Source organism: Carassius gibelio, chromosome A15 (genome assembly GCF_023724105.1).
Source record: "Carassius gibelio isolate Cgi1373 ecotype wild population from Czech Republic chromosome A15, carGib1.2-hapl.c, whole genome shotgun sequence".
Taxonomy (NCBI): Eukaryota; Metazoa; Chordata; class Actinopteri; order Cypriniformes; family Cyprinidae; genus Carassius; species Carassius gibelio.
The window spans coordinates 12851293-12875057 of NC_068385.1; the positions used below are offsets into that span (position 1 = coordinate 12851293).

At 37.0% G+C, this 23765-nt stretch overlaps 1 protein-coding gene across 1 annotated transcript; it reads right to left on the reverse strand.

Annotated features, from left to right (window-relative positions):
• Positions 1 to 382: 382 nt before the first annotated feature.
• Positions 383 to 15333, reverse strand: LOC128029486 (out at first protein homolog). Its single transcript, XM_052617291.1, has 4 exons — positions 14635 to 15333; positions 3163 to 3297; positions 2694 to 2874; positions 383 to 2132 (listed from the first exon to the last, which is right to left on the reverse strand). Exons 1-4 carry the CDS (start codon positions 14863 to 14865, stop codon positions 1864 to 1866), a joined length of 816 nt encoding a protein of 271 aa, XP_052473251.1. The 5' UTR covers positions 14866 to 15333; the 3' UTR covers positions 383 to 1863.
• Positions 15334 to 23765: the final 8432 nt, after the last annotated feature.

Sequence of the window (23765 nt, forward strand, 5' to 3'; positions counted from 1 at the left end):
AAATACAGCAAAACCTGCAATGATGTGAAATATTATTAAAATTTAAAATCAGTTTTCTATTAATATACAGTACTTTAAAATGTATTTTATTCCTGAGATGGCAAAGCTGAATTCGCAGCATCATTACTCCAGTCTTCAATGTCACGTGAACCTTCAGAAATCATTCTAATATAGCCTACTGGTTTGGCTCAAGAAGCATCTCCAATTAGTTTAACAATAATATTTAATTATTAAATTCAATTATATTTAAAAACATTATATAATGCTTAAAGGTTTACACCAAACATATAGGTGGTTTGACACCAAAACAGAATTGTGCAGCTCCACACACACATTAAAAAACAATTTTCTAACAGTAAAAAAGAGAGACTTTTATAAAAGACACTTTGCTGAAGGAGCTTTTATTTAAAATTACTTCATATTATGCTCATATTCATTTTCATAAGAAAATAGCTTTGATACTCTATTACTCTTAACAGGTTTATCCTTAAAAAGAATCAGTAAACACTGAATCACCAAGGCACTTAATGGCTGTTGATAGGGGAGGTGTAATATCAAACACATTCAACATTATACAATCACTTTCAAACAAAAAACGAAATAAAAAAAAATTAAATAAATCAGCATAAACATTTTAGTACCATGAACTACAATCAAGTCAACTGTGGCTTATGAAACATGAACATTTGTATAGTAAGAGAGGTGAGTCGTGAGTTGAAGGCGAATGTAGTGAAATGTGGAACAATAATACAGTTTCTATTCTTCATGATAGTGCTCAGTCTGTGGATTTGGTCCTGTTGAATGAAAGCGATTTCCTCTAGGACATTTGATACCACACAAAAGGATGTGAATCCATATTTGTGATGGTTCCACAGCTCTGCTGATGTTCTGAGGTCACACTGATAGGAGGAGCCTGAGTGACAGTGATGCTACATAACCAGGAGATGGCAGTGTTGGATGCACAGTATTGACAATCTAAACATGATTTCATCAGCCTGATGCCTTTCTCTGTATGATTTACCATCCCGCTGTTTTACCAGAACAAATATTTACTTTGGTTTCCTCATGCCACATTTGCAGTGTGCCTGTTCCCAACTAATGAGAGTCCATACTTCAAACTAGGAGTTAATAATATTGATCCAGCTGCTCCTTAAATTATACTGTTGTGCAATGGAATAAAGACGAGTCCATCCATATGTAAATGAAAACACATACACTCACAAAGAATGCCAGCATTAAGAGTTGAGGTGTAATAACTAACATGATTGAATCTGTCTGAACTGAATGTTGAATGACTCAATTAATAGCTTTTTATGTCTGTACCAATATTAATCAAAGCATGCGTACGTCCACCATGAACTTAATACAGTGCTTTGAATCTAACAGTCAAAATATAGAACTTGAAATAAAACGAATAAAATATACTGAACATGCGCACTGTGCTTAAGTGTCTTAAATCATTTCCCACAGCAAAATAAATAATACCAGTTTCAGAAAAAAAAAAACTAAAATTGGCAACCTGACGAGATCCAGCTAATATTAAGATCACATCTTGTTATATACTGACTAAATCACAGGTTGCTCGTCCCAAACTCACCTGGGTCTTAAGACTCAAAAGATACTCGTTCCACAGTGCTGGTAAGAGTAAGAAGAGTTTTAAAACTACTGACTAGCTTAAAGATTTGGGGAACTGCTCAGGAGAAACCAAATGAGAGCATTAGCGCTGCTCAATTGACGCTCCATCAACACCCATCCAGCATCATTTCTGCTTTGTGCAGAAGGCACGAGTCTGAAGGCTTGAAGGTGAATGAAACCTGTGGTGAAGGTCACATTAAATATGTTTTTGCAGGAGCATATGAGGTTCTAGGTCTCTTCCTCCCATAGGCACAGCTGTTTGTGGGGTACGTAGTAAGTAAACTTGTAGCCTTTGCTGCAGCTCTTGATGCCGCATTTATATGGGCTGCCCCTGCCAGAGACGTCTCTGTTGCGGCAGTACTTCAGCAGGCAGGGGTACCATTCCAGTCTGAGGTTGTAACTACACAAGCAAGGCTGCCACAGGTCCTTCACTGTCCCGCAGCTCTGCAGGCCTGGCTCCTCCACTGCTTGAGGTTTGAACATAGAGCCCTCCATGCCTGCAGAATTGGGAAAATCATTTTAGTAAATGATCATCGAGCTTCAATCTATGTCAGTGAGGCATTAGAAAATCAAACAAACATTACATTTATAGACCTATTTGTTTAATCCTTTCTTGGCAACAAAACTTTGCTAAAATACAGAATTTAATCACGGTTTCATTATTATTTCATACATCAGCCATGGTTCAGTTCATATCATGGTTTTGGAGCCTGGTTCGGTTTCTGTTTGCTGTGGGACAGGGTTCATGGCTTGGCACCACCAATGCTAAAGAATACCGGATTTAGTTTTAACTTAATAATAATAATGATAATAAATAATTGCGCAACCTGCGGGAATGCAACACCTGAAATCCCACAGTGAAACACGCCAACTAAACTCTAAAAACTAATAGCTTGAGAGTATAATGGTACACCATGAAAGTACTGCGGTACGTACCATGGGTGGTGTATTGTGGTTTTTCGGTTCGGTTTGAATAACTTTACACCCCTACTATAGAGGGTTAAGATGTGATGTGCACTATATAAGTGGGTTTGGTAGGATGTAATTAAGGGACGCACCTCTGTCCAGCCAGTGTCTGACATCAGCCTCACGCGTGTACACAGCCTCCTGGGCGACGTTGCACATGTTGTGGATGTGGGTGCTCAGCTGCCACGTCCGTGTCAAATTGACTGCTACGTTCATGCTCAGCATCTCCGTGTTTCTTTTTTCTTCTGCTGTGCGGATGGCCTGGGGATTTTTCTGTAAAACAAAAAGAAAGATTTTAGTATTAGTCCTGTCGTTCTTTAAAGCTAGATGTTTCTCACACCTTTTACTAATCTAAGACCTTGGCCGCCCTCCCAGGAACTACTCATCAAAGGCCTTTTACAGCCTTGTTCCTCTGACATCTCCCATTTAAAACATCACACTGCTACTCCACACAGTTAACTCATGAGCTCAACTCTAACACCCAGCATCTTGTTTTCACCCCATTGACTTCTCCCTGCCCATTCATCAGCCACCGAGGAAGGCTGGGAGCAGTGGACTGACCTGTCGCAGTCTGGCCATGGACTCGCTGGGGATGATCTCATTGTGGGTGAGCCGTGTGATGAAGCAGAGCGCCTGGTACTGGCTCTGCCCTCTCTCCAGTTCCCCCAGGATCAGCGCCCGGAAGATCTTCACATCCTAAGAAAAACAATCAGTCATCCTTTCATTTGCACCACTCCTTAATAAATACACGAGCGGTCAAAAGTTTATGTTTTTGAAAGAAGCTTTCATTTGAATCAAAATACATTAAAAGCAGTACTAAAATTATTACGATTTATTCCAGTGATAACAAAGCTGAATTTTCAGCAGCTTTTACTATAGTGTCATGATATTGAAAGTGGTATATTGTGATTTAAAAACTCTTTGCTGCTTAATATTGTTGTGGCAACTGTCATGCGTTTTTTTCCTCAGGATTCTTTGTTGAAAAACATTAATTAGAATTATAATACATAAGTCTAGACTGTCACTTTTGATAAATTGCTTGCTTGCTGAATAATAACAAAAGAAAATAATTTCCTTGGAATATGGAAATATGGAATGGAATAATTTACATATCTCATAAACTTATATTTTATTCACAATAGAATATAGATAACATATCAAATGTTGAAAGTGAGATATTTTGAAATGTCATGCTAAATATTGGCTCATTTTGGATTTCATGAGAGCTACACATTCCAAAAAAGAATGTTACAGATAGCAATAAGAGGCCGGAAAAGTTAAATGTACATTTAAGGAACAGCTGGAGGACCAATTTGCAACTTATTACAGTAGGTCAATTGGTAACATGATTGGGTATAAAAAGAGCCTCTCAGAGTGGCAGTGTCTCTCAGAAGTCAAGATGGGCAGAGGATCACCAATTCCTCCAGTGCTGCGGCGAAAAATAGTGGAGCAATATCAGAAAGGAGTTTCTCAGAGAAAAATTGCTAAAACTCTATAGGTCAAAAAAGAAGCCATATCTAAACATGATCCAGAAGCACAGGTGTTTTCTCTGGGCCAAGGCTCGTTTAAAATGGACCGGAAAAGTGGAAAACTGTTCTGTGGTCAGACGAATCAAAATTTTAAGATCTTTTTGGAAAACTGGGACGCCATTTCATCTGACTAAACAGGACAAGGACAACAGTCCAGAACAGTCCAGATCTTTCACCCATAGAAAACATTGGGTGCATCATAAAGAGGAAGATGCGACAAAGAAGACCTAAGACAGTTGAGCAACTAGAAGCCTGTATTAGAATGGGACATGGAACATTCCTATTCCTAAACTTGAGCAACTTGTCTCCTTATAAAAAGAAGAAGGGATGGCACACAGTGGTAAACATGGCGTTGTCCAAACTTTTTTGAGATGTGTCGATGCAGTGAAATGTAAAATCAACTTATTTTTCCCTTAAAATGATACATTTTCTCAGTTTAATTATTTGATATGTCATCTATGTTGTATTCTGAATAAAATATTGAAATTTGAAACTTCCACATCATTGCATTCTGTTTTTATTCACAATTTGTACAGTGTACCAACTTTTTTGGAATTGGGTTTGTGTGTGTGTATATATATATATATATATATATATATATATATATATATATATATATATATATAAATGAGTAATGGCTGCTGAAAATACAAATTTTACTAAACAAATGCAACATTTGTGAGAGAGAAAAAAAGAGACTTTTCAAAAACATTTAAAAAATCTACAGATTAGGTTATATTACAAATACTGATGTCGTTGAGTTGTAGACTTTTATGATATCAAATACCAAACAATTTTATTTGTTTTGGTTCCTAAATTCTTGCTTTTTAGCTTTTGAAAGTCAGTCATTGATCTTCAAGTTTACCCGCCTCATTAGAAGATTTTATAGTGTTCCAACCCGAAACAGAGAGACACTATATTTCAGCATCATCATGAAGTTGCTGTTAGCAACCAGACCAGACATCTGGCAGTGCCCCGTGCCTTTAAAGACTTCCATGTAAAGGCAATATGGGAAACCCCAGAGAGGAGATCAAGGCCACAGACCTGTCTGACCATTCATCAGTTTCTCCTTGCTCTGGCATCCCCATGACTCTGCCAGCAGAAGACACACACATTCTCCTCACTCCGTCCTCGCCTCTTATTTTTCACAGTAAGGCCTCGAGCACTAGGCTGACCGAAGGGAGCAAGCTTTCAGGAGGTTTTCTCAGACAATCAAAATAAACAAGCCCAAGCTGCCTTTGTTTGCTCTGGAGCTCTCATCTAATTCTCTTTCTAGAATCTTCCATCTGGTTTCCAGAGTTGGTCGACCCCCAAACTGGTGGAGCTGCAGTCTCACTGAGCCTGTTCCACACAGACAGCCAAGAATCATTCACCTCCTCTAACATTCTATTTGAATGACAATGATCTTATATGTAATGTTCCCCCTCAGGATGTAAATTCAATTCCGCAGACACACTTTGTGATTGCTATCCAATCCAAATTCAACATGTCTGTTTTCTTGTACAAACTTGTTTTTTTGTACAAAACAAATTTCCTGCTTTTCTATGGAGGACTAGGAATGCTATTTAAAAATAAAATACTGTCATTATCAATATATTAGTTAAAAATAATAATAATTATAATTATACATACATACATACATACATATATACATATGCACTTTATAAATTGAAAAATAAATATGAAAACATCTTTTTTTATTTTATCAGATTAATAATTCTGCAAGAATGCATTATTGCAATTACATTATTGCACATTACCTTGTGGAGTTACCGCATGGGTGACAGAACAATCAGCAAACACAAGAGGGGGGGAGTTAGCAGGTCATTGTTATTTTAAGCTCCGGCAGAAGAAAGACCTCCCAGTCGGTTTGGTCTGAGAAGGGGGCGTTTGTGGGGGAACTGCTCTAGGCACTCAGTTTAATTACAGGGAAGTGTTGGCCGCACTGCTTTGCGAACACCTTGATGACATCAGGGAGAAACCCGGCAAACTCACACTGCACAGGTAGACCACTCACATCTGCTGACGCGAGACAACCTGATATCAGTAGCTCAATCACTGATTCCTCTTTACAACTCCCCTTTATCTTCATTGCTTGGCAATGTCCCCTTTCCATATCTGTGGTAAGTAGCGCTTTCGTATAGGTTGTTACAATTCTCTGTTTGACCCCCTCCATGCAAGAACATGTTTAAGCCAGGTTAGCGAGTAAATACTTCAATCAGCTTGATCCTCAGCTCAATTTTTCATTCGTTTACCCACCTTGAGCAGGTCCACCAAATGCCCAGATTAGAGACTAAAGATAAATCTTGTGTTGAAAAGTTTATTTTGACAGTCCTGAAAAAAATGTCATCTCCTAAGTCAAAGTAAACATTTGCTTCAGCTCCTGGTCCTGTCTGTTTGGAAGTTTGCTGATGTCTGACAGTGGCGCTGTCACAAAGCTTGGTACTGCTTTTACTGACAGTTTCAAATGTTGCTTATGCCATAAAATAGATAAGAAATACTGATCTATTATCAGGAACAATAAAGTCCTAGATGAAAGGTTGGCAGCAACAAAGATATATCCATGCAATTAAAGTCAGTGGATTCCAAAACAGCACTGGATCCCTTTGCTTGCATTGTAAGGTTGGGAAATCAGGTCTCTTTGACTCACCAGTGCTGCATTTATTTGATCAAAAACACTGTAAAAACAATATTTTTTATTTTTAAATACTACAATTTAAATAATTTCTTCTCCATAAAAATAATAAATAAGAATTAATTAAAACTAATTATTTTTTGGTAAAGCTGGATTTTTCAGCAGCCATTACTTCAGTCTTCAGTGTCACATGAGCCTTCAGAAATAAAACTTTTGAATTTTAATATCAAGGTAAATTATATTTAATTTGTGTTCCAGGAAACATGCAAGTATCTTCTATTGCTTCCAAAGGGCAGTACTAAATGGAAATAAAATGATATTTCAACAAAATACGAAAAGTTTGGACATCTTCATTCAGTTTCATCCAAAAGTTTTCACCCCCGGCTCTTAATGCATTGTGTTTCCTTATGGAGCATCAGTGAATGCTTGAATCTTTTTTAATAGTTGTGTTTGAGTCTCTCAATTGTCCAATTGTCAAGTGTTAAAAAGAAGGTCGAGCTTAAGCCGGGCGTGCTAGTGTGTGTCAGGGCCAATCGCGTTTCCACTGTCACTTCCGGGGCTTGATCGTGCCTCGTTGGGGCTTCCTCGGGGCCAACTGCCAGGGTTTTTTGGCCCAACGAAAACCTTGGGCCAAAGCGGGCCAGCTGGGGCTAGAGGAGTGGTTATGAACAAAGACATAGTTTCTCCACATCTGGAGAGCGTCAGCACTACAGATCATTTCATAAAGATAACAGCTTTAACACCAGCATTAAAGACTTTTTGACTAATGCTAGTTGAGCTCAAACATCACTCTTAGTCAGCAGCGAATGTTTGAAATAACTTGATCCGATGTGGATTATAATCACTAAACAAGGCAGAAATATTATAAGTGATGTAAAAGAAAAGAAAAAAGAAATCAGACGTCAGCTTCTTATTCTCTATCACAATCGTGAATTTATTTAGTAACATATTTTATCTGTCATAAGTCTCGTCTCGAGAGTTTAGCTCCATGTAGCATATGTCATCTAATGATTTTTGTTCGGGAGATTTTATAAAAATAGAGAGCGTCTGCACTGCAGATCATTTCAGAAAGCTAATAACTATAACTTTTTTAAATAAGTTGCTCAAAACTCACTTTCAGTCAGCAGCGAGTGTTTGAAATAACTAGGGCTGGGACAACGCGTCGAGGTCACCGATGACGTCGATGCAAAAAATACGTCGCCGCAAAATATATAATGACTGCTGCGCCTGACAGGGCGCGTACGAGAGAGAGCCCCGGCTGCGTGCGCACTCACAGTCTTCAAACAACACGAGCGCTTCTTGCTCTCTCTCTCTCTTGTGCATATTAATCAAAATCATTAAACACGATTAAAAAAGGGCAAAACACCAAAGTTGTACGCGCGCTCGCGCACTCACATTCTTTAAACTACACGAGTGCTCTCTCTCTCTCTCTCTCTCTCTCTCTCTCTCTCTCTCTCTCTCCCTCCCTCGTGCATATTAACCAAAATCATTAGACACAATAGAAAAAGGGCGGAATGCCAAAGTTTCACGTGGAGCATTCAGAGATTTTTTTTTTCTCCATGACAGGCTGCTGGCTCCCACTGTTAATTTTTTTTTTTTTTGGAAAAGCACTCTCTGTATTAGCTTAAAGCCCTCAAGTTTACATTGGTTACTGTATTCTTTCAATTGCTCTAAACAAGTATTTTGGGTGACCTTTTTTATTGAATGCTAGACATCAAGTTGTGTATTATAATCACCATACAAGGCAGAAATATTTTAAGCGATGTAAAACACTATGCATGCTAAACATTAACGCTACCGTTATAAAGTAAACATCAGAAATCAGTAAGAAATCAGACGTGAGCTTCTTATTCTCTAACACAATCGTGTATTTATTTAGTAACTTATATTATCTGTCATAAGTCTCATCTCAAGAGTTTAGCTCCACATTGCCATAAAATCGTATATCATAAAAATAGAATAGTTTTGTTCGGGAGCTTTTATAAGAATACAAATATTATCATACATTCTAAATGTGACTTATAGGCAACTGTGGCTACAAATAAACAGAAACGGCTGCTTATTCGATTGAATAAGCAGGCTATTTTCATAAGCGTTAAAATAAATAAATATAAATACATTTATTTCTGTGTGATTAATTTTGAGTCCTGATAAATTAATTAATTATGATCAATGTATCATTTATTCTATAGTAAAACATAGATGCTTTTGAATTTGAATATTTAACAAAGCATGCAAACAAACAGCCGCTTTTATCTTGTTCGTGTGTGATCGCGCATGTTCCAGTGATTTATTTCTTGTTCGTTTTCTGATAACTTCTCTTTGTTGGTGAAATTATGGGGTTGCGTGATGTTGTTCCTGAGAGGCGTGTTAAGGGTGTGTTCTAGTGACACACAGCGGATATTCAGGCTCGACAGTGGAAACCCTGCGCTATTCTGGCCTCGTTGCTACTGGCCCGGGGCTATTAGCCCTGCCCGGCCCGCTTTAAGCCCTGGCTCGCACTGGCCCAACAGTGGAAATGCGGCTATTGATGAATGAATATATAAACCATGTCAATTAAATGCTCTTTGTTGTTCCACATTAAAGAAGTTTGTTTTATGTTTGCAAGTGCTGCAACTGTAATAACTGGCATGAATAATGTCTAAGAGGTCTTATGCAGAATTGCTTAAGATGTCTGTTTGCGATATAATGGTCTGCATTAAATATAGCATGAGATTTAAAAATTCTACATTACATGCATTATTCACATCTGCATTACCATATTCAAAACATAGATGAAGGAATAAAGTTCCTTTTCAAATTCCCACCTCAATTACCCTAAGGATGCATATGTGTATGTAAATGCAAGATTTCACATCATTCCATTTTCAAAATATCATCTTTCATGTTCCACAGAACAAAAAATGTCAGGCAGGTTTGAAACAACATGTAGAGAGTGACAATTTTCATTTCAGATGAACTATTTCTTCAAGCTGAGTCACTAGACTGAAATAATCAAGGCTGAGTCAGAGTGCATGTCTCTCCGTGCTTTGAAATTTCTCTTGTGAAACAAAATTCCATACTGGTACGTTTTTAAAGATTCGACAGTTATGATGATTTACATATAACCAAACAACCAGAGCAGTTAAAGATAACTGGGGGAAAGATTCAAGGTTAATACAAACAAATAACAAGGCATGTAGACATGATCCAGAAGTATCAGGTATGCAAACTGTTTACTGGTTCTTCTTTAAGAAAAAGTTACAAAATCACTTTTGTCTAGAATTTCACTTTAACTGGATTAAGGCTCCTTTTGTGACGGCAGAGATGTTTCATTGGTTTTCTAAGAAGGCTGGTGAAAAAACACAGGTGCATGCCAGCATTTAACCTTTCACTCTGATGAACAGCAACCTCGGACAAAAGACAGAGCGTGGGAGAAATGCTTGAGTTGTGCTCAAATACAAGAGGAATTTGAGGTCTTACACACCTAAGAACAAAAACATATAATAGAAGGCAACCTGTTTTGGTAACATGTTAAAGTAGATTACCTCTGAATATGACACCAAAAGCAAACAGCATGGCGAAAATAGAGGCACTTGGCTCTATTGGTAATGGAGGGCCATTGCTTCCACTGGGCTGTCAATATGTGGCCTTTGACTCCCATTTGGAATGTGGCAAACCTGATCTCTTGCAGGATGGCAGGGACGTCTTTACCCTGTTACAGCTGTCTGATTGTGCTTCACAGTCACCGATATATGCTCGTCTGCTCTAGGCAGGATTGCAGAAGTACCTCCTATGGGCTGTTAACTCCTTCCACAACCACCTCATAACTAACAAAACATCTTGATTTGGTACAAAGCCACATGTGTTCAATAATAAATCAAGATCTTAAATCTGATGCCACTTTACAACCGTTATGCCACATACCAAGCCAAAGGTATTGCACAAGACCTGGAGGGCTACGTCAGAGCGTGGGTGAAGAAAAGACAAGACCCATTACGCACCAAGGAGGATTCATGCTGTTCTTGTGATCTAAAAGGGGAAGTACATCTTATTTCCATGAAGATATGCCTCATCAAGGAAACAAAAATTTAACCCTGAAATGTCTTTCAATGGGAAGTTGGACTCAGCGAGAACTGATGTAACCCAAGGCATGATTCATAAAGCAATGAATCAAACAGATCAGAGGTTACTTATTCTCCAATGGCTGTTATGACATGTCGCTTTGGAGGGGCTTTAAGGAAATGGCTTATCCTTAATAATGATAAAGCATGTTTAACAATGAAAACTAATTCCGGCTATATAGAGAATGAATTATGAGTAGTATACTCTTTATATAGCTTCAGGGTCCAAAAGCACACTCACCAAAATCCAAGCAAATAAAAACTAGATTTGGCAAGTTAATAAAATTAAGTCACAAGGCAGCTGGCCAGTAACATTATTGGGAAATATGATTAACCCTTTTGATTAAAAAGAGAGAGATAAGAACGGCAAAAAATCTGTTGCAATGCTCACATTCTCTTATTTTTTCCACAGTGAAAAATTTGCCATTAGAAGTTTAACTAAAGGTTCATATGGATTATTGCTTGCATTAAGCCACAAAAACTAAAATACGAGAAACAAACAAACAAAAAAAAATATTGCAATGCACAATTACTACAAATATACGAAACCTGATTTTTTTTTTTTTTTTGTGTGTGTATTCTTCTACAACTCCAGTGACTGAGGAAGAAACTATTTAGCAATCAAACTGCCATTTGCTTGTGACAATTTATGAAACATGAAGACAGTCCATTTGAGTTCACACAGGGATTTTTTTTTAAGCAATCTGTGCTCTGCAATCATGCGTTTTACCAAATTGCAACACACATGAATTAAAGGACTGCTGTGTTTGGAAGTTTAAGAAAAGTATGAATAAAAATCAGCATATTTCAGGTGCTTACAGCTCAAATGTGCTCTGGATCAACTGACTTCAACCATTTCAAAGCACTTTGCATAATATTGAGTGCCAACTCTCAGTTGGTCAATCACCTGCATTCAAAGGGTCAACATCTGTCTTATTCTGCCTTGAATAAAAACATCAGCTTGTAGCCAAGGGACATCCAGAGATGGCCTGTCTGTTGCCACAACACTTGCACATTTAAATTGAACCTGTATTTATCTGAAACTAGTTAAAGAAAACACACGCTGTTTTGTGTATTCCAAGCAGCCTAATTTATGTGGTGAAAACTCAATTGATCTTCAATACAAATTGTGCCATTTCTGCATTATTACCTTTTAATCCAGCACTCAGCAATGCAATATTTATATGTGACCATTCATGCAATTTCCTCATTCATTTACTGTAATGTAAAACAGCAATGTCTACACTACACAATGGGTGTGATCCGAGTCTGTCATTCATCTTGACATAAATCTTTTAAACATCCATTTGTGTCATAATGCTTCATGAGAAAGGCTGTGTGGTGAGTGGTTAAGGTCACATCCATCTCACATGACCCTGTGGGACATTTTGAAACAGGTTAGACTGGGCAGGCTCACACACCTGGATAGCATCCAATCACACTGCATGCTGATTGAAAAACTTGGGCATAAAAGACAGACAAGTTCCCACAAGTGACAAAACAGCAAACTGAAATGTGAAAATGCCACTGAACTTATGAGTTTCTCATACCAGAGCCAACGCAACATGTATCGCCACGAGCAACAGTAAATGACTGCCCTAAAGCTGAATCTAACATAATGAAATTTCCAGCTAGCCCAAAAGATACGTGCCGAAAACATTTCAAAGCAAAGAGGAGGGTTGGACTGTGTCCAAGCAGGTCACAGATATCCCAATAGGGAGATAAGCATAAAAGCAGACCGCTCTGCTCCTCAGCTGGCAGCGGATGTGAGCTGAGATGAATTCATCTTCATCACTGCCTATGATGCCGAAGGGCAGAGGCAGAGCGCTGAGTAACACAATAGCACTAGAAAAACAACAGAACAGTTTTGGAGAAGAGCTTGAGTCAGAGATGAAAGATTCATAATCACACATTGTATCTGTTCCACCGCTGGATTGTGATCGGTTGCTGGAATTCCTGCAGCCCCGAAACAGAGCCGAAGCAGACCAAACAGTCAAAGAATCTCATACAGCCCACACTTTTTCCACACAGACTGGAAAAAGGCTAGTTTGTTACTAAGATAAAGCCTGTTTTTTATGGTATGAAAATGTATGCTTTGAAAATTTAAATGTATGCAAAAAGTTTTAAATAATAATTGCAACAACCACAGATGTTTTTCCTTCAAGATATGCCTGATGTTCCAATCTCATCTGATTTCCTTTGAAACTGGAACTGAATGGTGACAAAACACTGCTGCTATTGTTATAAAATATATAATTAAGAGATGGTAAACTGTATTGGACGTTTAAAACCTTAAAAAGGAGGAAAACCTTTCTTCATTCTTGAATGTACCCTTTAAATTATGCCATGTAAAAAGATAGAATAACAATATTTAAAAATCCTTGGCTGAATATGGTCTAAAATATGCCACGGTTAGCTTTTCATCCATGTAAATTCCACAGTAACAGAAAACTAGTGTTTTCTGATGTGAGGAAATCAAAGACAGCTTTCACTTTGATAAACGAAAGATAAATTAAGAGCTGTGCTGTGCCAGATCTATCATTAAATGCTGAAGTAAAAGAAATGAGAAGAAAATATAATAAAATAAGCTTTGGAGATCAAATCCACAGGGGTCACTTAGCACCTGATTAAGGAGATGCCAACAAAACCATACTTTTATTTGGTAATATTTCTAATGAATGAATATGTCTTCCTCCATCCCCATTAGAGCCTTTGCAGTGCAGCATGCAGTAAATCCAGCTGAAAGTCATTGTTTATTCAACTTTTCATAAATCCCTGAGATACAGGGGAAACTCAAGATGAGAAACACATGTGAGAAGAATAGAGACAGGCTTGCAAGTGGAACTGATAAAAAGAGGAAAGGAAAAGTTCCAGTCTTCCCAAATGTGATCCAAACCCCCACACTGACCATGTCTGTGCAGGATCAGGGGATGCGAGAGAGCAGAGGGCTGCTGACGTGACTGAACCGAGGCGGATGAGGGCAGTGACAGTGCCGCTCCTAATCCTGATGGTATGATCGCTAGTGAAAGAATCTGACCTCAGGTCAGAAGTTCAGCGCTAATGTGGATGATTTAACACAAATACACGGATAATAATGGTATAAGGAAGGAAAAGTAACCAATTCTCAAATGACAAGTTTAATCACCAATATCTGATGCTTTATTACTGTAGATGATCTAGTAAATGAAAAAATAATAATTTAGTAGGGCTAAAATGAAATCATCCAAGTAACATGGGTTTTGAGAAGATACATCAAATGCATTGTACTTTGCTTTGGATTACAGTAACAGCCAAGTAAATAATTAAAAACTCACATTTACAACTTCCGATTTCTTAATTTCATTTTAAGACAATTTTAAGGTTTGCAAAGTTTGTGGTGAAGTAAAGGCCGGTTAACTATCTAATATCTATCTACTAATTATCTAAGTGCAAAAGTTTTGTGAAATTCTAAATACATAGTTTAAATTTAAGAGTGCTTTAAGACAATTCAGTTATATGCAGAATAAATATTCTTAAAGTATTAGTGTATCTGTCCTTCAGATGTTTCTTTATATGAAATGCAATAACACTTAGAACTGTTTAAGTGTAAAATAAAAAAAGAAAAAAAAACTATATAAAAATTTATATATATATAAATTATATAAATATAATAAATTTCCCCCCAAGAAAGTCAAGAAATATATTGCGACACACTTCTGTGACATCATGTGACAATCAAATGAAACAACCACAAATATTCATCCTGGCCACACATTTTTCAACTTACCTGCTTGAAATCGGCCACAAATGTTATAAGAGTCCCATCTCCCTGTTTAAACTCCACAGTGATGGAGTCTTTCTCACTGTCCGCCTCCAGAAGTTCATCTGTGATCTGTCCATCGGCCAAACGAACCCTCACCTTCAGCTCAGAAGCAGACCCGAGAGTTTCTGACACCGTGAACAGCCAAAGCAAAACAGTTAACCGAACTGAACCCGGTGAAATCCACCTCGCAAACATTCCAGATAATCCTAAAACTCAAAGTGCGAGCTCAGAAGGACAGTCCACCGGAATAACAGTCGCTGATGCGGTGAGACTCATTCCACAAGACTCTTCACATAGACCTCCTCAAAACATCCCAGCGGCTCCACTTTCACAACTTCGTTCATATTTTTTGGAAGCTGGATATACAAATACATCCATAAAGTATTTTAAAACAGGTCTAGATACTTTTCACGTTTGGTAAATAAACATTTAGGAGAGCCGCGTCACGCACGGATCAATCTGGGGTTTCACTCGTCTCGCGCCTCTCATTGAGAGAGCTTTGATTCGGGAGCTTCTGCCGACTCGCGTTCATTCAGTACAGTGCGCTTCACGCTGACTTCAGTCTTACTTTCTGTTTTTCTCCTCTGGAGTTTTTTTTTCTAACTCTCTCTCTCTCCTACTATTGCGGATTCGTCACTTCCTTCAATATCCAAAGTGAAGCAGTTCAGCGGCCTCCCAAAGTTTCGCTGGAAGCGCTCGGAAACTCTTAAAGGCGTAGCGCCTCACAAATAACTCCTCGGATACATTTACAACACTCAACTCCTTGTATAATGCAGGTGACTGATATATTCATTAACCAAGCATAAAATATATTTGTGTATAAATTGATATTATATTGTTTTATTTGATATGATATGTCTATAAAATGGGTAAAATAGAAATATCAGACACTTCAAATCACCCTAGTTTCATGCTTTTAAATCTGATTAAATTTACAAGACAGGTAGATCATGTGGGGATGCTTATGTTAGATTATTTTGATTTATCCAGAATACAAAGGCTATAGTTCTGTGACTTCTGTTGTCACATTAAAACTGTAAAATCAGCCATAAAAAAATAATTATATTTAAACTACGGTAATCATAGCACAGGGGTGAAAAAAAAACATGTCCACCAAGACCAAAAATTAAAAAGTGTTTAATTATTTATTTTTGTCTATTTGTGGTTATTTAGGATACTTACAAGAAATTATAGCACTATAATGCTGAAAAGTCTGACTTATAAATAATAGACAGAAATAGAAATACAAGTTTATTATTATTATTATTATTATTATTACTATTATTATTTACTTATATTTAGTCAAAATAAATATATCTTAAAAATGCATTTGTGTTTTATTTATTGTAAAATATTGTATACATCAGGCTTTTATGGCCCATATATATATGATATAATGATAATATTGTACTCACAGGAAAAAAATGCCTATTCACTTCCCAAAATATGCAAGTTGGTGCAGCTGTTGTTTTTGGTCAAAAAGTAAAAGTAAATGAAAATGGAAAACAATGAGATATTTATGACTGTATGATAGACTACTTACAAATGCATGTAAATATAAAATGTTGCAATAATATGTCTCGGAAAGATTATATTTAAATGCTGAAGTTTTCATTAGGAGTTAAACATATAATGTTTTTATATGTTCCAATATTTTCTTTAAAAATTATGTTTAGAAAATCAAATAATGAAGTTGCTTCTGTCCAGGAAACATTCATCTTGAAGACCTGCACATGTCCTAAGTCTACATACTGTCTGCCGAAGTCTGGTGAATTTTTATTTCATGCCAACTTTAAGAAATTTCATTAGGATCTAAAATGGATCTCTATCTTGAGTAAAGATTTACGAACACCAGATCTGGAAATGTTTACGATGCTATAGTGGCATATTACACAGTGAATTGCCTCTTCAGAAGAAGATCCTCCAGCTGTGGCTCATCAGAGCTCGTTTCCAGGTGATGTGTTTCTTGCTGGGTGGCCCAAGTATGTGACCTCCTCAGAGATCACATCGCCGCTGGGCACCTGTGCTGTAGAGCTACACTGGAGAAAAAAGAAAATAGACAGACTATGGGCTTGAGTAAACACTGTCAGCTGGGTCAGGACACTGGTCAACACAGGTGACAGATTGGAGGGAAGTTCAGGTAAACAGCCTTTTGTGACTGGCTAAACTAAAGCATTTACAGCATTGGAGGAGGAGAAAAAGAGACAGAGAGGGCAGATCTTATGACATTTGACCAGCTGTTCCTTTCATTTGTTTTGTATGTTTGCAATCCTTTTGCAGTAGTAGGCTAAATACTGTATGATACATGAAATGTATTTAGTGGGAATGTAAATGTGTTCAAATTATCATGACATCTTTGACAGGTAGACAATGTTTTCTTGCTTTGCATAAATGTTTCTCTGGAAATAATGCGTCTACTGTCTTTCCAAGTTTTGTAGTACAAAGTACCATTTGGCATCCTGGTAAGGCTATAGTTTATAACTTATGTAAATCATTAACAAGGATTCAGTAATATAGCTATCAGATCCATGGATACACACACACACAAACACACCACAATACTGGAACAGGCCATTGTTTCCAGCCTTTTATGACCTTTTAAACTACTAAAAGCTACTAAAGTGCTGAGTTATTTGTCTATGTTGGACAGAGATTTGGCACTTCCTGTTCACTGGGTACATTGGTACCACTATGCATGGAATAAATGATATGGAAAAAAAGCATTAAAATGTGTCCTTTTCAACTTCTGATGTTGTATACTATTCAAATTGGTAGGAGTTTCTTTTAGTATGATTCATCACATTAATTGTGACTTACGTAATGTGCTTACACATATGGTATGATGTGGAAATCAATAAATGATTATATTAATGCTGATACATATCCTTTGATGTATATCTGAAATATTGACGTGGCCAAAAGTAAACATCACCAATTTATAAACTACAGATGAGTTTTATGGTCAGGGTTGGAAAAAATGCTTCTTTTATTGTAAGTAGATTTTAAATATTGAATATTCTTGTTGAAACTATTCTACAAGTCAAACATGGTTGAAACTTCCCATTCAGCACTGGGGCGTAAAACAAGCAACACTATTAAAGAGTTTGTACATACAGAAATGAAAATTCTGTCATCATTTACTCACCTTCAAGTTGTTTCAAACCTTTATGAGTTTGTTTCTTATTTTTAATTCAAAATAAGCTATTTTAAAGAATGTTGGTTAACGAACAATCGCTGGTGGCCTTTGACTTCCATAGTATGGGGAAAAAAATACTGGAAGTCAAAGGCTATATAAATAACACTCTGATGGAGAGATTCATAAAGCATTCATTTTCTAAACTATTCTCACTTTTTCAAGGTTAGCGTCACTCTGCTTTACATTATAAGTAGCTTATAACTTCAAAAACTGTAGTTTCAAAGTAGTTCCCCAAAACTGTCTCCTATCTTTAACCCATGCTGTTGTCATTTGGTGTTTTTGATCGTGAGTGTGTGGTTTGTTGTCTCAATACTCAGAGCAATGACAGAAATACAACGAGTAGGACATGCACCGACGAGTCTAGCCACTGTTTTTGTTTCATTGTAATCGTCATCTGTGCCATCTTGGGATCATCATTCCCTACTTTGTGCTTTCGATCCTATTCCAAGATTTAGAGCTCACATATGCAGGGGCGGATTAAGGTGGTCAGGGGCCCTTAGGCTGCTCTTTGTGTGAGCCCAAAAAAAAAAAAAAAAAGAATTAGTGCCATATATGTCCATATGCAACCACGGTGAAATGCCATACACACACATTGAGACAGCCAACACTACAGTGTTTTCTTTACATTCATTCAAGTGGTGGACCACAACAGTAAGACAATTACCACCACACATATTATTATCTGCCACCACAGCCCCAAAAAGAAATATAACTATAAAAATCAAAGCAACACAATATCTTCACATTTCAACTCTCTTCACCTTCTGTTGTCTCTCTCTCATCACTTGCTGTTCTCTCTATCTCTCATCGCATGCTGTTGTCTCTCTCAATTTTTTTCTTTCTTGATTTTCTGGCAGAGAAGTCCTTAATGAGGCCGGAAAAATCTAATTTGAACGTGTCCAAAATAGCAAGGAGACGTTTAATTATTTATTAATAAACTGGCGTTTTCTGTGTCGCTGCAAAGATGAAGTTGACGGTGCAGACTCGCCATGAACGCCAGAGAGAAATGCACATTTCATATGGAATACATATTCATAGAGTAGCCTATTTATTTTGGTTTTGAATATTTTCATTTAAAAAGTAGACATCAAGCATTCTATAATAGATAGCCCATATTTCTCAAATCTGTGAGGCACAAGCTGAGTTTCGGCACCCTCCAGTTCACGTGCAATGCAAGTGATCATGTCGGCGACCCTTGTTACATTGTCTGCTATATATTTGCTTCTTATTTATTAAATACAGGCAATTGATTGATAAAACATTGATCATAATTAAGATACAATTTCTACAAAACGAAAATCTAAAAAAAAAGAGACTACAAAACAAAACTCAATGAAGTGGTCAAAATGTTTTACCCATGTCTCCAGACATATTGCGCATCTCATGATGTATCATATATTTCTCATGCTGCATGCTCACTTTCATAATCAACATTGATTAAATTAAAAACATAATGACGTCACATATTTTCCAACCCAGCCCTCAGCCCTGTTGCAACCGATGTTGTTTAGGTACCTTAAACAAGCACGTACAATCTCGGAGTCATCGCTGCAACCAGGAGATGAAGAGAGATAGATCCACATCACCTAGCACATATTCGTCTCTGCCACCCCAGGGTGCTACCGTGACCAGTGACGTTGCTAGGAAGGCGCCAGCGCCTCTGCCTCACCGGTGGATGATAGCCCTGAAGACGCCTAGCAATGGTATACCTCTAGTGGTAGGATACCTTTAGTTAAGTTATACCTTAAGAGTCTTCGTAGCACGCTAAGAGACAGCATTATCGGGAAACGCAGCCCAGGTGTGATGCGTAATGGAGATTCCAAAGCGCTCTTCTTTGGTCAGAACCATAGAGAGCGATCACGGATTGGTTCGTCCTATGCACCTAAACTTTTTTACAAGGCAACAAAATATTTAAAGAGCATCAAGCTATTAAAATTTATATTATGTATACTCACAGATAATTTAACAGTATATTAGTCAGTAATTTTTATTAGGTTAAACAGTGATTGGATAACGTTTTTAATTTAACGTTCCCAATTTGACTAGCCCATCCAAACTGGAAACTGGAATGATGCGCCATGCCGTGCCTGGTTCGCGCTTAAGTAAAAAAAATACTAATGTCTGGCAAATCCTTACCCCCCTGCACACGTGGGGCCCTAGGCTTCAGCCTATGCAAACCTGTGCATTAATCCGCACCAGCACATATGCACATGTATGTAATAAGGGCCTATAGGCACGGCTCCTATAATCAAGGGACAAACAGGTAAACCATCACATAAAGGCAACTTGTATGTTTTCACGCGGACTGTCTCTGAGAGGATACACTTTGTCTAATGAGCCTGTAAAGACTGAAGAGTCTGCATGTGCATTCATTTAATCTGAATTCCTCTAAACACTCCCCTTAAGGTGTTGCAATGACATAATAACTTAGAAAAAAAAAAAAAAAAATACGGCATTCTGCTCCCTATTTCCTCTTCCTTCAGTGCAATAACAAAGAAATTATTGTCTTACATAAGAAAATGTTCTGAGAGTGCTTGAGTCTAAAGATTTCTAATGCAGAATTTCTCTGTTGAAATAATGTTATTTAAATAACCTCTCGCAAAGAGGAGTTACACCACAAAGAAGATTTTTCACCGATTCAGGGGGCGATTTAAGGTTAACAAGCTCCATACTGAGAGCAATCAGTGTTATAAGCTTTAATCAAATTACTTTAAAAGTTTCAACAGTAACAACTTCTTAGGCTTGCACAGTCACACTAGTAGGTTTTCTACCTGGCTGCCAATGCTTTTGTTATAGACCAGCCTTTTATTAATTTAAATATTTTTATATTCACATTTATGATTTTAAAGGTAATTGTTTTAGTTATTTAATCTTATCTTGTGTGTGTGTGTGTATATATATATATATATATATATATATATATATATATATATATATATATATATATATATATATATATATAGGTAAGATTTATAACAAAAGTACCAACATTTAGTGATAAGAGCTGCACATGGAACAAATACAACTCTTCAGCTCTTAAAAACACATCCTATTCCTGTTTAAAGTATCAGTAAATCTTTTACAGAAAAAAAAGATGTCCCCTGTCCCCCTGTTATCATGTTTCTTGAATAAGGTTTCATGGGATTATATGTGACATAATTGAATCAATTGATTCAAGAACCATGTACACAGATCTTGGCAGAAAAAAAAAAGATAGAAATGGTATGACGGCTCATTCCAAAAGCAGCATGCAATGTGGATGAGATCTAAATGAGATCTGGAGCATGATCATTATTGCAGAGCAACATAAAGTGGGTTTTATATAAAACGTCCTTTTGGATTTGAGTTTGAATCACTTCCACATGGTGGAAATATCTGTCTGAACAGCTTTGGTCTGTGGATGGTGCATGGAATGATATCCCCTTACATGTGTGCTTCTGTGAGAGCACTTCACCCCCTGGAGTAAAAGCACAAACGGAGAACAGGACTCAATCCAGACCATAAGCAGTGTTTGCAGACCCGCTCTCATTGTTTCATCATACTATAACGAGGATTGAATTTCTCATGTGGGTGTGTGAGTAAACACCTCAGGGAGGTCTGAGTAGGCACAGAATGTCCAATGACACTCCACTTTCATCTCCACCAAGAGTCCAACATCTGCAGAGCACATGCACATGCACATTCCCTTTTTCAGCAAACCGTGACAACTGTTTTAAGCCCTCAAAACATAGATAAAACTGTATCCAGTGGCCTTTTACTGGATTTAAAAGCGCAGGAGCACTGAGGATTAGTAATAGCAAGGCTAAAATCTCAGTTTTTCATATTTTAAAAAAATATGATAAAATAAATACTATCCATCTATCTATCTATCTATCTATCTATCTATCTATCTATCTATCTATCTATCTATCTATCTATCTATGTATAATATTAAACCATTTTATGACGTATTATTGTTTGATGTTAAATTCACTGAAAATGCTACAAAATGTTTCTATTTCATATAAATGTTGGTCTTTTGAACTTTCTATTCATCAAAGCATCCTGTAAAGATGTATCACAGTTCTTTAAAAAAAAAAAAAAAAAAAAAAAACATATTTAACCATATTTAAAAATCATATTGACCCCACATTTTTTAATGGTAGTGTATTGAAAGTATTGAAATAATCTGTATTGTTTTAAGATTTATATATGATATAAATACTAAATAAAAGTTTTTATAAATAAATTTAAAGTAAAATATTTTTCATTATTACTTATGTTAAATTATTTCTTTTTATTTCTTATTTCTATTCATTTTTTAAAAAAAATTGTTATAACAGCTGGAAAGAAACACATTTAATTAAACTCTGCAAGAAACTGCAAGCCACCCATAAATTCACTCTATTGTGGTAAACAAATAGTGGTGAATTTATTAGTGTGTTTGGACATCCCAAAGGTTCACCTACGTGACGGACCCCTCCCCCAGCTCTCATTTGTCTCATTACCCGAACGAGTGGCTTCCAGATGGGACTGTTCCAGCAAAACCTGTTACGTTCCAAAGCGGCAGCTAGTGTGATTATTGAACTCCTCTCCTGCATAGTGGAAAATGTCTTTCCACATGGACTTCTCTGTGGAAATTCCCAAAGTGTGAGAAGCGAAGAGAGGGTCTTTAGATGACAAAACAAACAAACATGTTTGGGCTCATCCTAGGAAAGCATTAGGAACCTCAAGTCAAGAAGTAGCTATGTCTCAAATGACAGATGAAAGAATATCCACATTTAAAAGGCATAATGAAACAGCTGGAGCTCAACTCCAAGCCTGTCTTTACAATACCATGAGTGAGACTTTGTCTTTTTGTAATTACAGAACTGTGTGCACACATCTGGCTTCATGGCGCTCTATCACATCGGTCTGTAAATGATAGATTATATCTATCTATGACTCTCTGGTTATAAATAAGAGTTCCCTGCTGAGTTTGAGTGAATAGTCATCTGAGGCATGTAAAGTCATTGCTGCACACATCAATTTACCATGTATTCCTTGGAAAATTCTTCCAGTGCTGCGGTTTGGGTTCTACGAGCTTATGGGCCATGATCAGGTGCTGTTGAATCTCCTGGAGACATGTGAACTCTGTGCATTGTTTCAAGAGAAGATGCACTGTTTTAATTGCCTGGAAAAATATAGCATTTCCACTCTGTGTTGTAACCACAATCCTGGCAATTCCCTCTTTGGAAAATCATTTTTCACAAACCCGAATCATTCTTTCCATATGTGATTATACCCTGCAACACTCTTTGTTTCCGCACTTATTTTTAATTACCAGACAAAAAGGAACAAACTGAAGCCTATAGGTGATCATTTCAGGTTGAATAAAAACTTTTCGGTGTGTGTTCGGATTAATGTGTCTGGGGACTTATTCAGCACGTTGATAAAGTCTGTTAGGTTTAATATCAGCGCTAATGTTCGGAGGAGGCATGGATAATTGCAATCCTATGTTCTTTCTGTAGGCACAGCTGACATATACAGCTGTTGATCTACTGCCAAACTGCAATCAAGATGCCTGCTGGAGATAAATGCAGAACTGGGAGATGTAAACACATCTGGCCCGATCTCTTGCAGGCAACTAAAAAAAAACTTTTACCTGTTTAAAGTTCTGTTTGGGATCCCAAGGCACTTTCAAATTTGAATACAGCATACTTACCATTCAGGAATCATCTTGCCTTTCCTATTTTTAATAGAACTGAATATAATAAACACTCTTTATGAAATGATTAATTGTTTTAATCATTTAATTACATTATATATTATAATTATATAATTTAATGTTTCTTGAGCAACACATCAGCATATAAGAATAATTTCTGAAGGATTTTGTGACACTGGAAACTGGAGTATGGCTGCTGAAAAGTCAGCTTCA

Excerpts from the sequence above, each read along its gene's own strand:
- LOC128029486 (XM_052617291.1), bottom strand. The coding sequence starts at position 14,865 with ATGTTTGCGAGGTGGATTTCACCGGGTTCAGTTCGGTTAACTGTTTTG. Across the intron at positions 3,298-14,634 it reads TTGTGGCCGATTTCAAGCAG|GATGTGAAGATCTTCCGGGC; the intron begins GTAAGTTGAAAA and ends TGTTTTTCTTAG. Across the intron at positions 2,875-3,162 it reads CCATGGCCAGACTGCGACAG|AAAAATCCCCAGGCCATCCG; the intron begins GTCAGTCCACTG and ends TTTGTTTTACAG.